Genomic DNA, 19,686 nt, shown 5'->3' with positions numbered 1-19,686 from the left:
GGACCTTGGTTTGTTAGAAGCACAACCTCAGTGCGGGGCACAGAAAGGGGCAGGAGAGAAAGGACTGTACATGACAGAGACAAAATTTTAATACAACAGAACAGATCTAACTCTCAGGATTGTAATTCTCCTGTCCTTAAATAGGAGAGAAGTACTTCTCCTACATAAGCAGTAGGTGGTAGGTAGGTCTCAGGTGTTTCTGTAATGGTATCACCTGCAGTGGGCATATTGGCGGAACAGGTGGGAAACTCACATTCGGGAAAGGAACCCAAGTGTCCGTTCTATCTGGTGAGTCATCCCAGGCAGCGCCATTTGCAACTGCCTGGGCCAGTGTCATTAATTCTTTCCTAAGGGATATCAGTTACTACAGTGAGGCTAAGTGTGGCTGTTATAAATAACTGTCTTACAGAGGCCTGGAAAGGGAAAATGAATCACTATCAATTGCAAATATTTGTGTTTCTCTAGGTCAAATACATTAAAATTTGACTTGAATCATTCAACAGACATTTTTAAATGCTTCCTATGTGACTGTCCTTCTATAAAATGTTAGACTGAGTTTGAAGTTTAAGATAGATGCCTAAATTATCCCCAAATAGCCAAAGGTACAGAGCTATTGTAAATTATCAACCTATGAGGTATTTTAATATTAACTGATTGATGATGTTGGTGAGCACAACAGAGACTCAGAGGGATAGGCCTAGATGGAGAGAGTTTTACGTGGTACAAAGGATTCTTTGAGTTCTGAAGGTTGGATAAGATCTGTAGGGACAAAGAAAAGAAAAAAGGTGAGTTCCAGGCATAAGACCAGCCAGAAGGGAGGCATGATGTTGGCAATGAGAAAGGTATATGCATTTTGGCCTAAGTAAACACACTTGATAATGTTGGATGGAGGGTATGGGAAATAAGAGGTCTTCTTAGACAACGGGAAAAAGGAATACTACATCATTCAAGAGAACACAGAAATTAGGGCCAGGACCACCTACAGGGAAGTTGAGAATCCAGGAGTTTTTTTTTGGGGGGGGGGGCGTTGAGACAGAGTCTCACTCTGTCACCCCTGGTACAGTGCTACAGCGTCATAGCTCACAGCAACCTCAGACTCTTGGGCTCGAGCAATTGTCTTGTCTCAACCTCCCAAGGAGCTGCGACTACAGGCACCCACCACAACACCTCTATTTTTAGAGACGGGGGCTCGCTCTAGTTCAGGCTGGTCTTAAACTCATGAGATCAGGTGATCTGCCCACATCGGCCTCCCAGAGTGCTAGGACTACAGGTGTGAGCCACCACACCCAGCCCGGAGAATCTAGTTTAGAAATGCAGACCAGATATGAAAGTAAGAGGCACCAACTGTGATGTAGTGGCCTTCCCTCTCCTTCCTTCCTCAGTGGGCTCTAAGAGGGCTTACCCCATGCCTCAGAGGAGGAGAAACCTGAGGGTTTCTGTAATGGAGATGTTGAGAGTGGAGTGCAGGATTTGGTTTCCAGTTGCAATTTGGCAGGGGAACCCGAGTTTCCATTATTCCTGGTAAGTCTGCCCATGCTGTTTCTGACACTCAGCAGAGCCTCAGTGGGACTCAGTCAGTGTCACTCACTCTCTTTTCTGGGTTCCGAGTGCTTAGCTTCAGAGCACAGATTTATTGGTAACAGAGTTTTCAATCACTGCTGAGCCCTTGGGGATCTAAAGCATGAGAGCATTCACACATGTGCTTCTGCAGTTAGTTTTTCATTAAAATGACAAGTTAGGGTCTAGAATAATTGAACTTCCACACTGGAAAGTCAATCCATCTTGCTAAGGCTATCTCTGATATCATCAGTGATAGGGTGTGTCTTTCTCAGTTAGGTGAAATAGGATGCCTCTCCCCACAGGGCTCTGGCAGATTGACCCTGAAAGACCTCCAATTCAGAGTGGCTCATTTCTTATTTTCAGACAAAAAGGTTGCATTAAAGGTACATGGAGACTAAAGTAACAGGGGACTAAAATTAAGTACCTCTAACTCAGTTCCTGGTGCCATTCCCAAATCTCATGTTGTGTAGCATTGTGCTTCCTGGACCAAGACTGCCCTACAGAACTTTCTGTGACAATGGGAGTGTTCTGTCAATCCACAGTTCAGCGCAGTAGCCACCAGCCGCATGTGGCTACTGAGCTCTTGAAATGAAGTTTTCATTTCTAATAGAATTTTAAGTTTGATTTAGTCTTGGTTAATTTTATTTCTTCTTTGCATCTGTTTGTTTGTTGAGACAGAGTCTTACTATGTCGCCCTGGGTAGAGTGCGTGGCATCATAGTTCACAGCAACTTCAAACTCTTGGGCTTAAGCCATCCTCTTGCTTCAGCCTCCTGTGTAGCTGGGACTACAGGTGCCCGCCACCATAGCCAACTAGTTTTTTTCTATTTTTAGTAGAGACAGGGTGTCTGTCTTGCTCAGGCTGGTCTAAACTGAGCTCAGGCAATCCACCTGCCGTGGCTTCCCAGAGTGAGAGGTGAGCCACTGAGCCCAGCCTATAGTCTTGGTTAATTTTCAGTTAAATAACCAAATGCCTACTGGCCCCAGGGCTTAAGTGAACCAAATGCCCACTGGCCCCAGGGCTTAAGTGAACCATCACATAGGCCTTCTCTGATGCCCACTGGCCCCGGCTTTAACCAGGACTCAAAGTTGGGCTTCTGGCCCCCAGAGCAGCCCCTTTCTCCTCTAAAGCCAAACTCTGTCCTGCAGCACCTGATCACCTTTCCCTCAAGGCCACATTCTCTCAGCACTTCTGCACTCTTCCATGTCTCCTCTTTAGTCCCACCCAAGGACCCCCCACCCACCCCTGTTGATGACTGCCAACCCACTGCAATGTGTCAGTGGAGCTAACCCTTTGTCTCTCCTCCCACTAAAGAAACTATGTTTTAGGGTCAGAGTGATGCCAGGCTGCCCAGGCATGTAGAGGTTGGAGGGGAGCAGAGCTCTAGGTGTCTCTCCCCCCTGACCATGGAGCTTCCCGCCTGCTCTGCAGCTCCGGGTCCCCACACTGTAGGCAGCTCTGCCTTGATCAGCATCCAAGGACGAGCCAAGGGCTGATTTCTTTGGATGTCATCCAGCTGGCTGTCTGCATTGCCAAGGCCACCCTGGCTGGCTCAGCAAGTGGGTGTACAGACCAGGGCCTCAGAAACCTTGTGTGTATGTGAGGAGCTGTGGGATCAGAGAACCACAGGGGCAGGAAATTCTAATCCCGGCCCTGGTGGAAACTCTCTGGGTGGCCCCAACTTGCTAATCCTCCCAGCAAACCTCTGCTTCCTCCTCTAAAGGCAGAAGGTTGGAAAGAATAAACAATGAGAGTCGCATTAAAAACACAAAATCCTACGGAAATACTAAAGAATAAGTCTCAGCACTAAGGAAACGGAAATACTAAAGAATAAGTCTCAGCACTAAGGAAACGCTTCCCGCAGCTCCTGCTTCCTGCCGAAGAGTCAAAACTGTGACTCTGTGTTACTCAGAAGCACTTTTTCACGGCAATGTTCTGGCAGCATTAGTAGTGCTAACTACTAACCTTTACAGTAAATTAAATACATGTTTACATGAAGAAACTCTCATTGGTTTCTCAGAATAGCCTGGTTAGGAAAGTGGATGAGGCAGCATCTTCATTTTATGCATGAAATTCCTGAGACTTCACAAGCTGATATGTCTGATATTTACTAATTACTATTTAGTAGAGCCAGGGCTTGGACACGGGTATTCTGATTTATAGTCCAAAACTTTTGTCAGTGAAAGCGAAATCTCCTGATGATGTGACACATTTTCCAACTTAATGCCAGCAGATCAGAGACCTCCAAATCCCACCAATGGCCAGCCCAAGTAGGGGAGACCACTCCAAATTCCAAGACGTATGGTTTGCCTCGCTGGGCCTTTTCTCTATGCTTGTCTTTGCCCCGCCTGAGCTGTGTTATTTCCTAGAATTGCTGAGGTTTTGAAGAAGTTCCTGTTAAGTAGAAGAATAAGCAATATCATCAAATAGCCCCGCATTTCTGGTTTCCTTCACTGACTGACAGGGCCTGGCAGAGAATGTTCACTGAGAGCCCGGCCTCTTAGCCAGGACTGATGGCTTGTGCCTGTCCTTGAGTCCCAGTCTGTCACAAGCAGCTGGTTTCTAAAACGTTACTTCCCATGTAAAGCCTGATCCCATGACCCACAGAAGCCCACTCTGGTCATCTCTGGCATCTGGGCTGTGGCCTGGCTTGGGGCAAAGAGGGAAATAAGAGCATCTCCTGACCTCCATCTTCTTGGCCCACAGATATCAAGGACCCTGACCCCGCCGTGTACCAGCTGAAAAGCTCTAAATTCGGGAACACTTCTGTCTGCCTGTTCACCGATTTTCCTTCTAATAAAACAAATTCGTCCAATGTTGAATCGGGCGTGTTCATGTCAGACAAAACTGTGCTGGATATGAGGTCCACGGGTTCCAAGAGCAATGGTGTCTTGGCCTGGAGCAACAATGCTGATTTTGCATGTGCAGACACTTTCATGGAGGATCCCTTCTACTCTAACTCAGGTGAGTGCAGACTTGGTGCCTTTGCAAGAGGAGTTTCCTTGCTTCAGGAGAGGCCCGGCTCTGCCCAGAGCTCAGGTCAATGGTGTCTAAAAGCCACACTGATTGGTAGTCTCAGCCTCATCAATTGTCATCAAAGCCCTGCACTGTGTTTCCTAAGGAGCATTGAGCCCTGCCCTGGCAGTTCACATTATGTCCTGGGCAAAAGACAGATGCACAGGTGGCAGGAGAGGACACTGACCCAGCCTTGGCCTCCCTACTCTGAGCACTCACCTCCCTGCCTTTGCTCAGGCTGTTTGCCCCTTCCTGCTCCACCAGGCCCTATCCTAATGCCCTTCTCTAAGAGGCCTGCCTTCATTTCTCCCTCTCTGCCAAAATATCTTCCCCTGCTCCTGACCTCACCCAGTCACTCATTCACTCAGCAACCATGGGCTATGCAATGTCAGGTGCTGGAGTAGAGGAAGAGAACGCCAGATGAGGGGGCCTTCCCTGAGGAAAGTCCATTCTAGTTGGGGGAGCCCGTCCATCAACAGGGGCAAATCTAAGAAATTTCAGATTGTAATGTGTGCATTAACTTAGGGTTAAGGAAACAGCCACCATCTGGGGCCAAAGTCAGGGACGGGCTATCTGAGGAAAAGCTATTTAAAGATAGCAGCCAAGGACAGAGAGAGGACCCCAGAGAAGCCTGAGACAAAGGTGCAGTCAGAACAGAGAAGAGCAGCAGGAGCTGGGTGAAGCCAGCAGGGCCAGGACCCAGGGCCTCGAAGGCCGCGAGAGGGCAGATGCTATGCCAAGTATCTGGGAAGCTGTTGGTTGGCTTCAAGCAGGGGAAGGACACCTAATTTCCTTTTATAAAGATCAGCCTGACAGCTGTGAGGAGACTAGGCTGTAGGCTTCTACAGAAAGGGAGTGATCGCAACAGAGATGATGGGGGCCTGGGTGGGGTGGTGGCAGCACCATCAGCTTTCAAAGGTAGAAGCAGGCAGGGATGAGAAGGAGAGGAGGGGATCAGAGACGGAGGTGGGGTTCAATGCCTGAGCAGGCGAGTCAATGGTAGCCCTGTTTACTGAGATGGAACAAACTTAGGATGGAGCTATGGAATAAATTTGAGGTGCAGGGATCAAAAATTTTTGGAATACTTGAAAATGTCCGTACCCTGTGCCTCTTGTCACTGTGTATATATTTCACGGCCCCATTAGACTCCAGACGGAAACTACCCAAGGGCAGTTGTGTGTGATAGTTCCCTGTGGCCTGTCACATAACATGTACGTTGCACAATGAGCATGTGTTGAGTGAATACAATGGTGCCCAGAAGCTGCAGGGTTGGTCCTACTGGGGCCAGGGGTTCTCCCCCAGCAGGTACCCAGGTGGCACACATTCCATCCAGTTCTCTGCCCAAGGAAGTGCGGGAAGGCTGCCCCATAACAAGGAGGTCTGGGGTGGAAGAGTCAACATGCTGTCAGTACTAAGAAAATTTCTTTTTTTCTCCTTTTAGAAGTTTCCTGTGATGCCAAGTCGGTAGAAAAAAGCTTTGAGACAGGTAAGAGAGGGGTCTAGCCTAGCTTTGAACATGGGAGAGGAGGCAATGGCCCATAATAACCCTGACTGGATAGAGGAGCTGGGGAGGAATTAGCAGGTGTGGCAACAACGTTACCAGGAATGAGAACAGAGTCTGAGACCTCCTCAGAGCCGCTTGGGGTCTTGCTTGAATCCCTCTCAGCTCCTCGGACTTTCTTTTCCATTCTAAATACTTTGAGAATGAGTCTCTAGTTCCGCGAGACCAGTGACTCACTGCTAGGCCTCTGTATTTCCGGTCAGTAGCTGTCAGGACAGCCAGAGAGCGCTTCTGTGTGGCCCAGCTATGAGGTTCTGACTCCCTAAACCAGGCGTCCTCAAACTGCGGCCCAGGGGCCACATGAAGCGGTGTGAATTGTATTTGTTCCCGTTTTGTTTTTTACTTCAAAATAAGATATGTGCAGTGTGCATAGGAATTTGTTAATAGTTTTTTTTTTTTAAACTATAGTCCGGCCCTCCAACGGTCTGAGGGACAGTGAATTGGCCCCCTGTTTTAAAAGTTTGAGGATGCCTGCCCTAAACTAACCTCATCCTGAGGACGTATTCACGCCATAGCCAAGAGATTTTGCCTTCTTTCAAGAAAAACAGCAGCACCCACACAGGCTGGAGGCAGTGATCCTATCTCTTAAGGATTGCCCTCTGCCCACCCCCAGCAGTGCTGACAACTACCCTGGGCCCAGTTGTTCATTTCATCTGTTCTACCTGAGTCATCCCTACTGTGGTCCAGCCACCAGATTCTCACAGAAGGAGCCCAGACCCAAGGGATGACAAGTCCTGAGCACCTACCTCTACCCCATCCTCAGAGGAGCTCAGGAAAAGAAGGGCCAAGTCCAGTTAGTGTTTTCATTTTGAAACACAACACTGTTGACCGTGGAGGAATGCACAAACATGTTCGCAAGGGAGTGTGCACAGAAGCTCAAAGGGAGAAGCAGGCCCCAGAGCTGAGGCCCACCCCCCCTCACCCCCTTTGTTTAAGCCTTGGGTGCGTCCTGCAGGGCTGAGCAGACCTCAGGCATGCACACCCCTCACCACTGTGACCTTTTGGTTTTATAGATATGAACCTAAATGTTCAGAACCTGTCAGTGATTGGGCTCCGCATCCTCCTCCTGAAAGTGGCCGGATTTAATCTGCTCATGACACTGCGGCTGTGGTCCAGCTGAGGTGAGAGGGCATTGAACAAGGACCAAGGGTTTTGGGGTGCAGGTCTCAGGGTGGGTACCGAGATCTGAGGGCAGGAACCTCCCTGCAAGGCCTCGCTTTTAAGTCCTAAGCACCGACCCACCAAATTCTTCTATGTCTTCATGTTATTAGTTCCTCATGTTAGTAACAGTGTCCCAGAAACACACTCATAGCCAGCTCAGCTGAGCCATGTCTCCTCTATGAGGTAGGAAGAACAGCTCTTATTATCCCTGTTTTAGAAATGAAGAGAGTCCAGGTGACATCAAGGGCCGCACAGCTAAAGGGTGAAAGAAAAGAAACTCAGGGCCAGTCTCATCTGCAGCACACGCCCTGCTCTCCCCAAGTGTAACTTAAAGGGCCCCACGTCCCTTCCTTGGGTCCTCTCTCCCACCATGGCTCCTTCTGCACAGAAAAAAAAAAGTCATTACGTTCGTTCATATCAGCCTGGTCCAGGCTAGAGCCTCCAGCTCACCTCCCCCAGGGAACCTGGTCATCTTGCTGACAACCGCATCCCATCCCAAAGAATCCCAGGTCCTCTTGCTCCTGGAACTCCATGACACAGCCCCAAACAGAGCCATAACCGTCACATCCCTGTCAGTCCTGCATCGTCCTCAGCACCTAGCCTGACTTCTGCTCTTTGTCACCCCAGGTCAGCAAGACCATACGAGCCCGTGCCCCCTCGCTCCGTGCTCCGAATTGCCCTCCTCTGCCTGTTACAGCAGAGGGAGTGATTCTGCCCCACAAGAGGCTCTCACCGCCTGTCGGGCTCCCTGGCAGTGCCACCACCAAGATTCTACCTGGCTTTGTGATGAAGATTGCTGAGGAGCTGCCAAACACTGCTGCCCTGTGCTCTGTCCCCTGTTGCTGCTTGTCACTGCGTGACACCCGCAGCAGAGGCAGGGCTGCTGCAGCTCTCCCCAGAGACCGACTGCCTCTGCAGCCCGCTGCGTGGCACAGCTCCAGTGGGTTCTCTCAGATTCTAGCTCCTAGAGAATATTGTGAGGAGCTTATTTTTTAAATAGTGTTTATAAAGAAATCCGTGTTACTCTTTTCCTCAATCTGTGGGGGAAATTTTTCTCATCGTCTAGCCCTGCCATGCTGTGTACCCCAGCCATGTTGTAAACCCGCTGCCCAAGGCTTCATTAAAAGTGATTTGGAAGAACAGAGATGGTGCTCCCATTTGACTGGGTTTGGCTGGGGTTATTTTCTGCTTGCTGGTGATCACTAGCCAAGCAGAAAGAAACCAAGGCATTTGTCCATGATGCAGTCCAGGGAGCCCAATTCATTACGCTGCATAAGTCAACCTCTTTTTGGAATAACATCCAAAAAACTCCCCTTAGCAGGCTGTGCTGGGGGTCGGGAAACCCCACTTAAAAACTTGAGCCCCTCCTCTCCTGTCCTCAGGCCACGCCAGGAGGCCACCCACAGCAGGAGGCCCACACACATGGGTGGTAGTGACCTGTAGTCAAAATTTGGCAGGCAGGGACCACACAGCAAGAGTCCCCAAAATGCCACCCACGGTCTCCTGCCCTCTAGAAACATTTCCTTTGCCTTTCCTCTCAGACTGGATCTCCACTGAAACTGTACATTGCCCCAAAGATTCATGGCTAGAGACCACCCACCACTCTACTGCCTGGGTCCCAGCCATGCCCAGCACCTTGAGGTACACAGCCTAAGGAGCAGGGTGGGGAGGAGGCTGTGACTCCAGCAGGACTTTACACTCCACCATCCTGGACATGAGAATGAGAAAAGGGGAGACAAGCTCTCTCCCCTCAAGGCCGGGGACTTGTCCAAAGAGAAAGGATGTCTCAAGCTGTCACCTAGGAAACAAGGAGTGGGATTCCCTGGAGATCCACAGTACACTGCCCATTCTCTGGGATTCCTGCTGCCCAAGCACCTTTCCCCAGGTCATAGATGCTGATGGGACACACCTCAGGGACCACTCAGCCACCCACCTAACCACAACCACTACCAGGACTCAAAGCTGAGTGATTACTAATTCCCAGGAGGAGGAGGGTGTTCGAGTCCCAGATATCTTTACGGTTTGTCCACAGATTACGAATCCCTTCTCTGAAATGCTTATAGTTTGGATTTTTTCAGATTTTGGAATGTTATACTTGTTATACCAGTACAGCATCCCCAGTCTGGAAATCCGAAATCCAAACTGCCCCAGTGAGCATTTCCTTTGAGTGTCATGTGGGCACTCAAAAAAGTTCAGATTTTGAAGCATTTCTAATTTCAGATTTTCAGATTAGGGCTACTCAGCCTCTAGCTTTAATAGACGACCTAGGGCGCACCCTTCCCTCTGTGAGTTTGAGGATCACCATCTATACGAGGTCAGGTCACACTGGAGGCTACCTCTAGCCCTGCACGTCTGATTCCATAGCTCCTGTAGAACTAAGAATTAGCGTCCCTTCTACTGAGGGCAGTCACAGAATCCCCGTTCCTTCCATGCTGCCTAAATACAACCCCTTTAAAGGTCACCAAAAGAAAAGGTCTCAGAAGAACTCCCATAGGAACAGGGTCCCTCTCGCCCAAGGGAGGATAGTGCCGCCTTCCCACCCCACCTGCAGGGAACTCTGAGAGGCCTCCTGCTTCAAACTGCCTCCTGACACAATGCCAGAGACTCCACCATGGGGGATTTCTTCTCATTCAAGCATTTTCTTCCTGTATTAAATGAAAATGCCCCTGGGAGGGTTAATACAACCAGCCTTTATCAACCATTAAAAACTTAGGGCAAATTACTTCCTCTTCTTTTCCTAAAGTGGTAATTCACTTTTCTCCATATAAAGAAGATCCAGGCGAGGGACATGTGAGTGGCTGGGCAGTCAGGTCTGCTCTGTGCATTGGCTCAAGTGAGGCTGAGACTGAAGGGACACAGGCCTTAAGGCAGGGGACAGGAGCCTGGATAGCAGCAAAACCCCTCCAAGCACCTCAAAGGGGGCCTCTGGGGGCCTCTGGGGGCCTGCCAGCCCAGTGCCCTCACAGAGCAAGGCCCAGTGGCCACTGGTCTCCTAAGGCCACCTGAGGGTGATGCAGCAGGGACTGGAGCCCCACCCAGGAGGGCGTAAGGCCTCCTTCTTCCAGGCCCCACCTAAGCTGAAGTATAGGGTGACAAGGCCTGGACATGTAGGAGGCCATCTGGAGAACACAGTCAGCTCTGCCTCCTGAGAAATTCCCATCTAAAATCAGGGGTTCCTCAGTTCAGTAAGAACCATCCTTCAAGTATGAGGCATTAAAGGCAATTAGGGCTGAGGTCAAGGAGGCTGAGCCTGAGAAAATGATGGGGATGGGGGCAAAGACTCCATCCATCTTGACTGCTCTGTTCTCACCTCTGGCCCCAGGCCCCACTTGGGATATCGCTGGGAATGGAAGTGGCCTTGTGGGAGGAAGGCCTTCCTTCCCCACTAGGAAGCTCAGAACTGGCCCTAAGGCCACGACAGTGGGGCCCCTCAGTTCCTCTAGCTATGATGAACTGGGCATTGTTTAGCAAGAAGGGAATAAGCTGCTGAGGACACCTGGAGACATGGTCATGAAAACCCCTGGTCTCTGTGAGCCAGGGCAATGTCCAGTCTGCAGTTCTGCCAGTCTGGACCCATCCTCACAGGGGGAGGGGCACACCGCAGCAGGAAACGTGTTGCCAAGGCCAGCAATAGAATGGGCTTTTCTGGACAGATGCCCTACTGTCTCCAAAAGGCTTCAGCACAGGGAAGCCCTGGGGGCAGAAGAATGAACAAAATGCCCTCTCATGACCGACCGCTGGCCTAAGACCCTAGAAGATTCTCTGAAACTTCACTCAGAGACCTGACCTCTGAGTGCAACTATAACCACAGCCTACTCAGGAGAAGGGGGCAAGGCAAAGCAGGAGTATGATCCAGATGGATGCAGAAGGGGTCTTCAGCACTGACAGAGCACCCCTCTGCTGTTACCCCTCACTGGAGGGGCGGCTAACCGAGTCTTAAAGGACTATTTACATTTTTGGTTTGCCCATAAAATCCAGCTCCCTAGAGTCACACATAAAGCCCTTATTATCAGGTTACATCTCATCAAGGAAGTCCACCAGCCTGTGTGCTCCTTGGGATGGGAGCTGGACCTTGTTCATCAGTGTCCCCAACAACTAGCAAGTGCCTGGCCCACAGCAGATGCCATCAGATAAACAAATGCAGAATTCCTGCAATTAGGCACTGGGGAGGGAGCTAAAAGAAGGTGGGGAGTATGGAGAAAGGAAACTATGGATTAATAGAGGAGGTGGCCAAGTGAGCTACTATTTCACAGTTTTGCCAAGAGCTAAGAGTAACTTAACAAGAGCTATCAGAAGGGGCGGCGCCTGTGGCTCAGTCGGTAAGGCGCCGGCCCCATATACCGAGGGTGGCGGGTTCAAACCCGGCCCCGGCCAAACTGCAACCAAAAAATAGCCGGGTGTTGTGGCGGGCGCCTGTAGTCCCAGCTACTCGGGAGGCTGAGGCAAGAGAATCGCTTAAGCCCAGGAGTTGGAGGTTGCTGTGAGCTGTGTGAGACCACGGCACTCTACCGAGGGCCATAAAGTAAGACTCTTGTCTCTAAAAAAAAAAAAAAAAAAAACAAGAGCTATCAGAAAAAGCAAAGTCAGAGTGGCAGCCCTTTGGCCAGGGCAGCCCCCCAGGCACTCATCTATTCAGTGAAGCCTGAAGGACACCTTCTCTGTGAAAGCACAAAGGATACCCAGGAGTCTGAGCTCCTATCACCACATGCCCACACCAACATCCAGGACTGAAGGCACTTTCCAGTTCCACCGCAGTTTCTCCACGTGTCTCATCCTAAAACCCAACTCCAATCTACCTCCTCAAGCAAGGTGACCCAGTAGTATCTTTCTCACTAACAAAAATACGGATTGCTGCTGTGGCGGCAGGGCCACTAGCACCCTGCCTCTGTGTAAAGGCACCTGGGCAGCAGGGAGGCTGCAGACCTCCTTGCAGAGTCATGCATGCATAAGGTTTCCTCTGAGCAGACGCACAGACCTGCACTTTGAAATTAATAAACAGGTCACACATTGAGTCAGTAGCCAGAAGTAGAACAGGAAGTGGAAAAAGTCGCCCACTTCCCTCCAGGTGTTTGGGGGCTGGGGCAGCCCCCTCCCATTTCCATGACATCATGGCTGCCAAGAGGGGCAAATAGGGCACCCTTTGAAGCTTTCCCACAAAACCCACATCCTCTGGAAAGAAGAGTTAAAAATACTGAGTTAGAGATAGCATTGCCCAAGGCCACGTGCCAAGGGGAGCAGGCTGAGCCGTTACACCACCCCCAAACCGCAGGTGTGACAAGAAGGCCAGGAAGCCAAGCTGGGAGGGGCTCTCCATGACTAACACCCACACCCTAACACCCACACCCAGCAGCAGGCTGGGGTGACCCTGCCTCCTCCCTGCTGAGACGCCATTCCTCCAAACCAGGCCCTCGGGTCAAATCTTGGTATCATCTGATTAAGCACTAGTTTAGTACAGGACAGATCCTACAGGCTTATATCCAGCCCACCCTTCCGTAGAAGGGACATGGGAGCTACATCTGCCCCCAACACACAGCTGAGGCTAGTTCCCACAGGGATCCTCCCAAGGCAGTCCCACCCTCGCCCCCATTCCAGACCGAGGCTGAAGTGCTGGGTAGTGGCCCTGATGGACATCTGCCTCTATTCAGTGACCTGGAGAGCAGGATTCTTCAGGAGAGAAGCTACAGAACCTGAAACCCAAAAAAACGCCAGGCTTGATGCCCTGCTTGGTAGCAGTGTCCCTGGACACCCACTTGGGGGCAGCAGCGCTCCACCAAAAAGGCTTCCTCTCCCTTGGTCTGTTATTATAAGAGACGGCAAAGCGTAGAAAAACCTCTTTTCAGAGGAAAATAAAAGGGCAAGTGACTTTCATCTCACAAGTCCCTGCCATGCCAGTCACTGGTGGCACTGGGCTCCAGTCACAACCCTGCAGGGGAGCAGTGGGGCTAGGGGTTAGCCTGGTGGGCAGCAGGGGGCACCACCTGCCCAGGATCGTCAGACTCATGCCACCGGGGCACTAGAGGAAGCCCAGAGGGAGGTACCGGAAACCAAGAGTGAGCTTTGGGTTCAGAATCTGGGAGCCTGGGCTAGGGTTCAGGATCCACCATATCATGGCCCCAGGCAGTCACTAACTACCCACAGCCTGGGTTTCCTGTAACCTACTTGATTCTTAGGTAAAGAATCAAGGCTTTCTTTCACACTGTATGCCCGCTGTGTGCCACATGCTGTACCAGGCTCTGGGGATTCAGTCTCTGTACAAACTGTGTGACCCTTTATAGATGAGGGTCTAGAACAGGCAAAGGACAAAAGGAATCACCAGTGCTAGAAATCAAAACAGTTTGCAGATACAACTATTAGACACCCATGATTTTTATTCTTTTTTTTTTAAGACAGAGCCTCAAGCTGTCAGCCTGGGTAGAGTGCCATGCAGCACAGCTCACAGCAACCTCCAACTCCTGGGCTCAAGCGATTCTCCTGTCTCTGCCTCCCAAGTAGCTGGGACTACTGGGGCCTGCCACAACGCCCAGCTATTTTTTGGTTGCAGCCATTATTGTTGTTTGGCAGGCCCAGGCTGGATTCGAACCCACCAGCTCAGGTGTATGTGGCTGGCACCCTAGCCAGTTGAGCCACAGGCACCGAGCCGACACCCATGATTTTTAGAGCTTTAAAATTTTGTTTTTAGGGTACAAATTTCTATGATAACAAAGTGATTGGAAAGGGGCATGAGGGTACCTTCAAGGGTGGTGAAAATGTTTTCTATTTTGATCTTGGATGATGGCTACACGGGTGCAGACCCCTGTCAAAAGGCTTCAATCTGCACACCTAAGGAAGAGTAGGGATTTTAGCGTGTGTAAATTACATCTCCATAAAGTACTGCTCCCGTTAATACAGTTTCTGTCTCCAGGAACTAACAGTCCAGTAAACATACGCAGTACACAGGAACTAAGTCCAGTAAGTACATGGTATGAAAAGAGATGCCTCCATGGCTCAATTACATGACAGAGGTGTTATATTTTTGTCCTAAAGCATGATCCAGGAGAACTAGTTAAGTTTCACTGCCCCTCACTAGCTTTCTTCCTGGAAAAAAACTGGGATTTTTTTTAAATCCCCAATTTTTATTATTTATATGGAGATAAAAATACCTACCCACCTGCTTCCCAGTGTTGTTCAAGGGATCAAAAAAGCTAATGGGTATGGAAATGCTTAGTAATTGAGCTCCCAATGCAAATGTAAAGTGAGAGTGCATTAGAAAGCCAAGACGGATGAACCATGTCAGACTGCACCACCTCGCAGAGAAGAGTAGGGCTGCTGCTTAACTAAGTCAGCACCCAGGAGAGCTTAGGACAGCCTGGGCAGCGGGTAAGTCGGCCTTTTTCATAGTGGATGGCCACTTCTCCCACCACTGTGGTCCCAGGAGCCACTATAATGTGTATTTGGTCACTCCCTCCCGGCTTCTTGCATCCTGGCTTCCTGGAGAGCTTGATGGAGGAGAAATTATAGGGCCAGGAGGCACTGGCAAGGCTGTGGCCTAGCTTCTGACAGAAGCCAGAGCTCCTTGCCCCTCAGCATTCACGTCCTCCCAGACTCCCCTCACTGCATCACTCCTGAAGAATGCCATTTCTTATCTTCCTTCTCACACCCCCAACCCCAGTTCTCCCGTTTTCCAAAGGACCCCTTTTACGCCCTGGAGGACACAAAGCCTGAAAGCATGGAGCCTGACCTCTGTGGCACCCTCTAGCAGGCAGGTCCTCTGGGCAGCTTTCTCCTCTCAAGACAGAACACCCTAAATCTTTCCAGGAGGATATCACCACCTTTGAGAAGAGAGAAGCCCAGCGTCCCTGTTTGTTCTGGGAATGTGGGCCTGTTACCATCCATTCCAGAGGAAGTAGGATCCAAGGGAGAGAGCCTCCCATTTTCCAAGCCTTCATAAAATCCCACTGAGAAACAGTTTGTCCTTTCCCTGAACTACCCATATCAAATTTAGCAACCAAAACTAAAAGGAGAACACTAGAGGAAGAGCACATAAATGTGAGAAGATAGGGCTGGCCGGACTGGAGAGTGTAAGTAGATGAAGGAATGTGGTGTAGATAGTGGTGGGCACCTGGTCTCCATGTCATGCTTCCAGCGTCAGTGGGAAGCAAGTAGGTTAGCCTTACTGATTGGCAGTGCCCATAGCTCAGTGGGGAGGGCGCCAGCCATATACACCCAGGCCAGCGGGTTCAAACCCAGCCCTGGCCAACTAAACAACAATACAACTGCAACAAAAAAAAAAAAACAGCGGGGCGTTGTGGCGGGCACCTGTAGTCCCAGCTACTTGGAAGGCTGAGGCAAGAGAATTGCTTGAGCCCAAGAGTTTGAGGTCGCTATGAGCTGTGACGCCACAGCACACTACCAAGGACGACATAGTGAGACTTTGTCTCAAAAAAAAAAAAAAAAAAAGGACTTCTTTCCAGTGGAGACTGTGAGACACAATTTTTATCAAACTCTAGGGTGCCTACCCTGCTCTTTGCTGACCCAAGTCATTCCACTGATTTAGCAAGGGGTGGGATGACATCCTTATCTAGACCTTCTGCTAACCATATCCTGTGTCTGTGCAGCAAAGCAAACATTACCCACTTTGATCTTCACAATTAGCCTAAGCACTAGGCAGAGTATTATCTCCCCCTCTGACAAATGAGGAAATGCTTAGCATCACAGGCCCTGATCCACACTAGCTAGACTCGGATCCCTTAGCTTTCCACCAAGCCCTGTAGACACTAAAGTCTCAGGTGGTTCAGCTATCATAGGAGCATGAACTGAAGGGTATTCTAAGGACCCCCTTCAGGACCAGTGTCTTGTATTTGCCCTCAACGTCTGTCCCCTTTGTGACTGTTTGCACCTATTTGATCCCTTCAAAATTAGGTTAGAATGACAAAACAGAGCTCTGTACCTTTAGGAGGCACTCCCTCAATAAATATTTGTTGATGTTAGTGATCTCATGATTCTATCGCAATGAGGGTTACTGAAGTAGTATCTAGACACACTCCCCTAGCTGTCCTATGGCTGGCTTTCTCAGCTTTTAGATCTCAGCCTAAATGTCACCTGCTTAAAGAAGTCTTTCCTCACCACCCTGAACAGCTCCCTCCCATCCCCATTCTCCTTCACATTATATGGTTTATTTCCTTCATCTCACTTATACCAAAGTATTCCACTTATGTGCTAATTTGGCTCTCTTTCTTACTAAAATTTAAGGCTCATAAAGGGAGGCACCTTTTCTGTTCTAATTTCTACTGTATCTCTAGCACCCAGCACGTAGTAGGCACACAATGTAATAGCAGACAGAATGAGCACTCCCCACCAGATGTCTCTTATTAATAATACCTTGCAACAAGATTGGGGCAAAATGTTGATAATTGTTGAAACCCAACTAGGTACGTGGAAGTTTACTTATGTCACACGTGTGTGTGTGTGTTCATGTACATTTTCATATAAAAAGAAAGTTAAAAAACAAAGTTGTTCACCCCTGGGATTTCACAAAGCAGAGCAGGTCTGAAAAGCAAAACTCAACAGGTCCTCCCAAGGAGGTCTCTCTCCTTCTCCCTGGCAGAGCCAGGTCTGCCACTGCCACCACTGTCTTTTAACTGAAAGTCAGTAAAACTGGATGTGCAGTTGAGGAAAAAAAGTCATATGCTGTAGAAAAGTTCTCAGAGTTTCTGCTGAGCAGTGAGATCATGGATATATTTAAAGAGCAGTTACATTAATAAGGTGCTTTCACTTACATTTTCTGGGGACATTATGAAGTATCATCCCAATGCTTATTAATCTCATGTAGAGCCTACACCAAATACTTTGAGCTAGATAGAAGTAAGATTCAAACCCTAACAACTGGCAAACTGAGTCTCCATTTTCTCATCTGGAAAATGAGACTACTACCCACCTACTTGCTGGGATGATAGGAAAGTGAGTCACAGGAGGGCCCTTAACAGTGCCAAACACATGGCAGACTCTGATGTTGGCTTGCTCACTCTGGACAGCAAGGGCTGTGTCTTATCTTTTATAACCCCATGCGCTATCTAGCACAGAGCCCTGGTGCCTAATTATTTGCAAGATTTTAGAGATAAAGGTAAATGAAAGGTCAACAGACTATCAGTGGAGACTATCAACAGACTATCAACAAGTCCTTGAATCAACACTTTCAGATCAAACTGTTCTCTGCAACCACAAGCTGCTTCTTTGGCGGTTTGAAAATACTTATTTTTTATCTCATTGACAAAAGTTTTGCATGAACTTAGACTTACCCATAAATTCAGCGTGAGCAAATACTGTTTTGTTTAGTCCTGCACAAGCTCCCTCCCATATTTTTCTCACTCTCTCAACTAAGACTCTTATTCTAGAAAGTGTTTTCTCCCATTTTTGGTATTTGTTAAATTTTTTAGCACCAGCTTAAAATATTTTTTGTTTTTTTAAATTAACTGTAGTTAAGTCATTTAGCACTCAAACTTTTAGTCCAGACTCCCAAAGCCCAGAGCACAACCCACCAAGATAGAGGGCCGCAGGTCACGTTGAGCTTGTACAGAAGCGCAGAGGCCCACCTCTGGCCACTAGCCAGTGCTAGCTCGCTGAGCCTCTGACACCACGAACAGGCCTCTGTGACCTCCCTAAGTATTTTCCAGCCATCAAAACAAAGTGTTTTGAAGCCCAAGATGAAAAGATGTGATCAAAGAAACCAAAGGTATAGGCTGCTAAGAGAAGAAAACACGAGAGATGGTTTCCATGTGATAGGAGCAGGAAATGTGTGGGCAGGAGGTGCTCAGGGCTGGGCTTCTCACCACTGCAAAGAATGGCAGGGAACAGACCACGCACAGTGGTTGTGGTAAATGGTTTCCGGCCCTACCAAAGAACACAGAAAATAAAAATAAACCACCCCATAGAGGTGTGGAGTTAGAGGCTGCAGGAATTGAATGCTAGATACATTAATAATTCACTCTCCATACAGTAGTACTCAAAATCAACTTGCTCAACACACTTCAACTACAACAAAACATCTAAAAGTCAGAAACCCAGTGGGAGAGGGGATCCATTTCTTTAAACTTGCAGGATTAACTCCACAGATAATTAATATCTTTTAGAGAGGAGTCCTCACTAGGCTGAAGGACCATTCACCGGTCCAGCTAATTCTTGTGTACATACATATGCACTGAGAACCATAAAGCAAGTCAACAGAAAACTAAAAACAAATGAGTCACCTGTAATGAACCTTTAACTAAATCTAAACCCAGGACATCAAAAGCGGTCTGTAGATTTCTGCCCTACTGCAAATGCTTAAAGGACACACCAAAGATGAATGTTTCTTGTTGACGCTAATTGACTTGGGCACAACCTGAGACAATAGCTAATCCAAAATAGGAACTTAGTATCCTGTGTATCTCAAGATCATTGTGAAAAATTAAACCTTAAAAATTAAAATTAAAGGCTCTGAAACTGTAATGTCTTCCTTGATAAAAATTATTGCTATTATTCCCAGTTTTCAGCCCATTCATCTCCAGATGCTTTTCTTAATTCAAAATACCCATTTCTGGCCCACCTATAATCTTAGCAATTTGGAAGGCCAAGGTGGAAGGATTCCTTGATGCCAGTAGTTCAAGACCAACCTGAGCAACACAGCAAACTCCTGTCTCTACAAAAAAAAAAAAAGAATAGCCAAGCATGGTGGTGTGTACTTATATTTCTAGCTACTTGGGAGGCTGAGGCAGGAAGATCATTTAAACCCAAGAATTTGAGGTTGCAAAGAGCTATGATTATGCTACTGAACTCTAGCCCCAGGCAACAAAGATGCTATTAAAAAAAAAAAAAATCCCATTTCTCCAATTTAGACTAAGAAAAATCCAGAACTCTCCTGATAAAGCTCTATGACATATGTGTGTTTTAAAGCAAATTGAACTGTTAGTCATAATCATGGTGAACTAGTACCCCTTAGGGATGGCAAACCATGGCCCACATACCCACAGCCAGTTTTTGTAAATAAAGTAATAGTGGAACATAACTATGCCCTCTTGTTTTAAGAAAAAGATTGCGGACTCCTGAGCTAAAACTGTTCTCAAACTTTATCATCAGATAGGCAGAAAGCTAATAAAGAACACAGAGGCCCAAGCTTTTCACCAAGTGCCCAAGTAATTGTGAGATACACCATAATTTGAGAATACTGCTCCAGGACAGCGCCTGTGGCTCAGTGGGTAGGGCACCGGCCCCACATACCGAAGGTGGCGGGTTCCAACCCGGCCCCAGCCAAACTGCAACAACAACAACAACAAAAAAAAAAATAGCCAGGTGTTGTGGCAGGCACCTGTAGTATCAGCTATTCAGGAGGCTGAGGCAAAAGAATCGCCTAAGCCCAGGAGTTGGAGGTTGCTGTG

At 48.5% G+C, this 19,686-nt stretch overlaps 1 gene segment (V, D, J or C); it reads left to right on the top strand.

Moving 5' to 3' along the window:
* LOC128587398 (T cell receptor alpha chain MC.7.G5-like) overlaps positions 1-8,435 on the top strand; it is a 230,641-nt gene extending 222,206 nt beyond the window's left edge. The window contains 4 exon segments of the C gene segment in view: positions 4,267-4,524; positions 6,017-6,061; positions 7,150-7,257; positions 7,925-8,435. Of these exon segments, the coding sequence occupies positions 4,267-4,524; positions 6,017-6,061; positions 7,150-7,256 (410 nt within the window).
* The last annotated feature ends 11,251 nt before the right edge of the window (positions 8,436-19,686 follow it).

Source organism: Nycticebus coucang, chromosome 6 (assembly GCF_027406575.1).
Source record: "Nycticebus coucang isolate mNycCou1 chromosome 6, mNycCou1.pri, whole genome shotgun sequence".
NCBI lineage: Eukaryota > Metazoa > Chordata > Mammalia > Primates > Lorisidae > Nycticebus > Nycticebus coucang.
The sequence above is the reverse complement of the archived record's forward strand: the minus strand, read 5'-3'. Positions and strand labels throughout refer to the sequence as shown.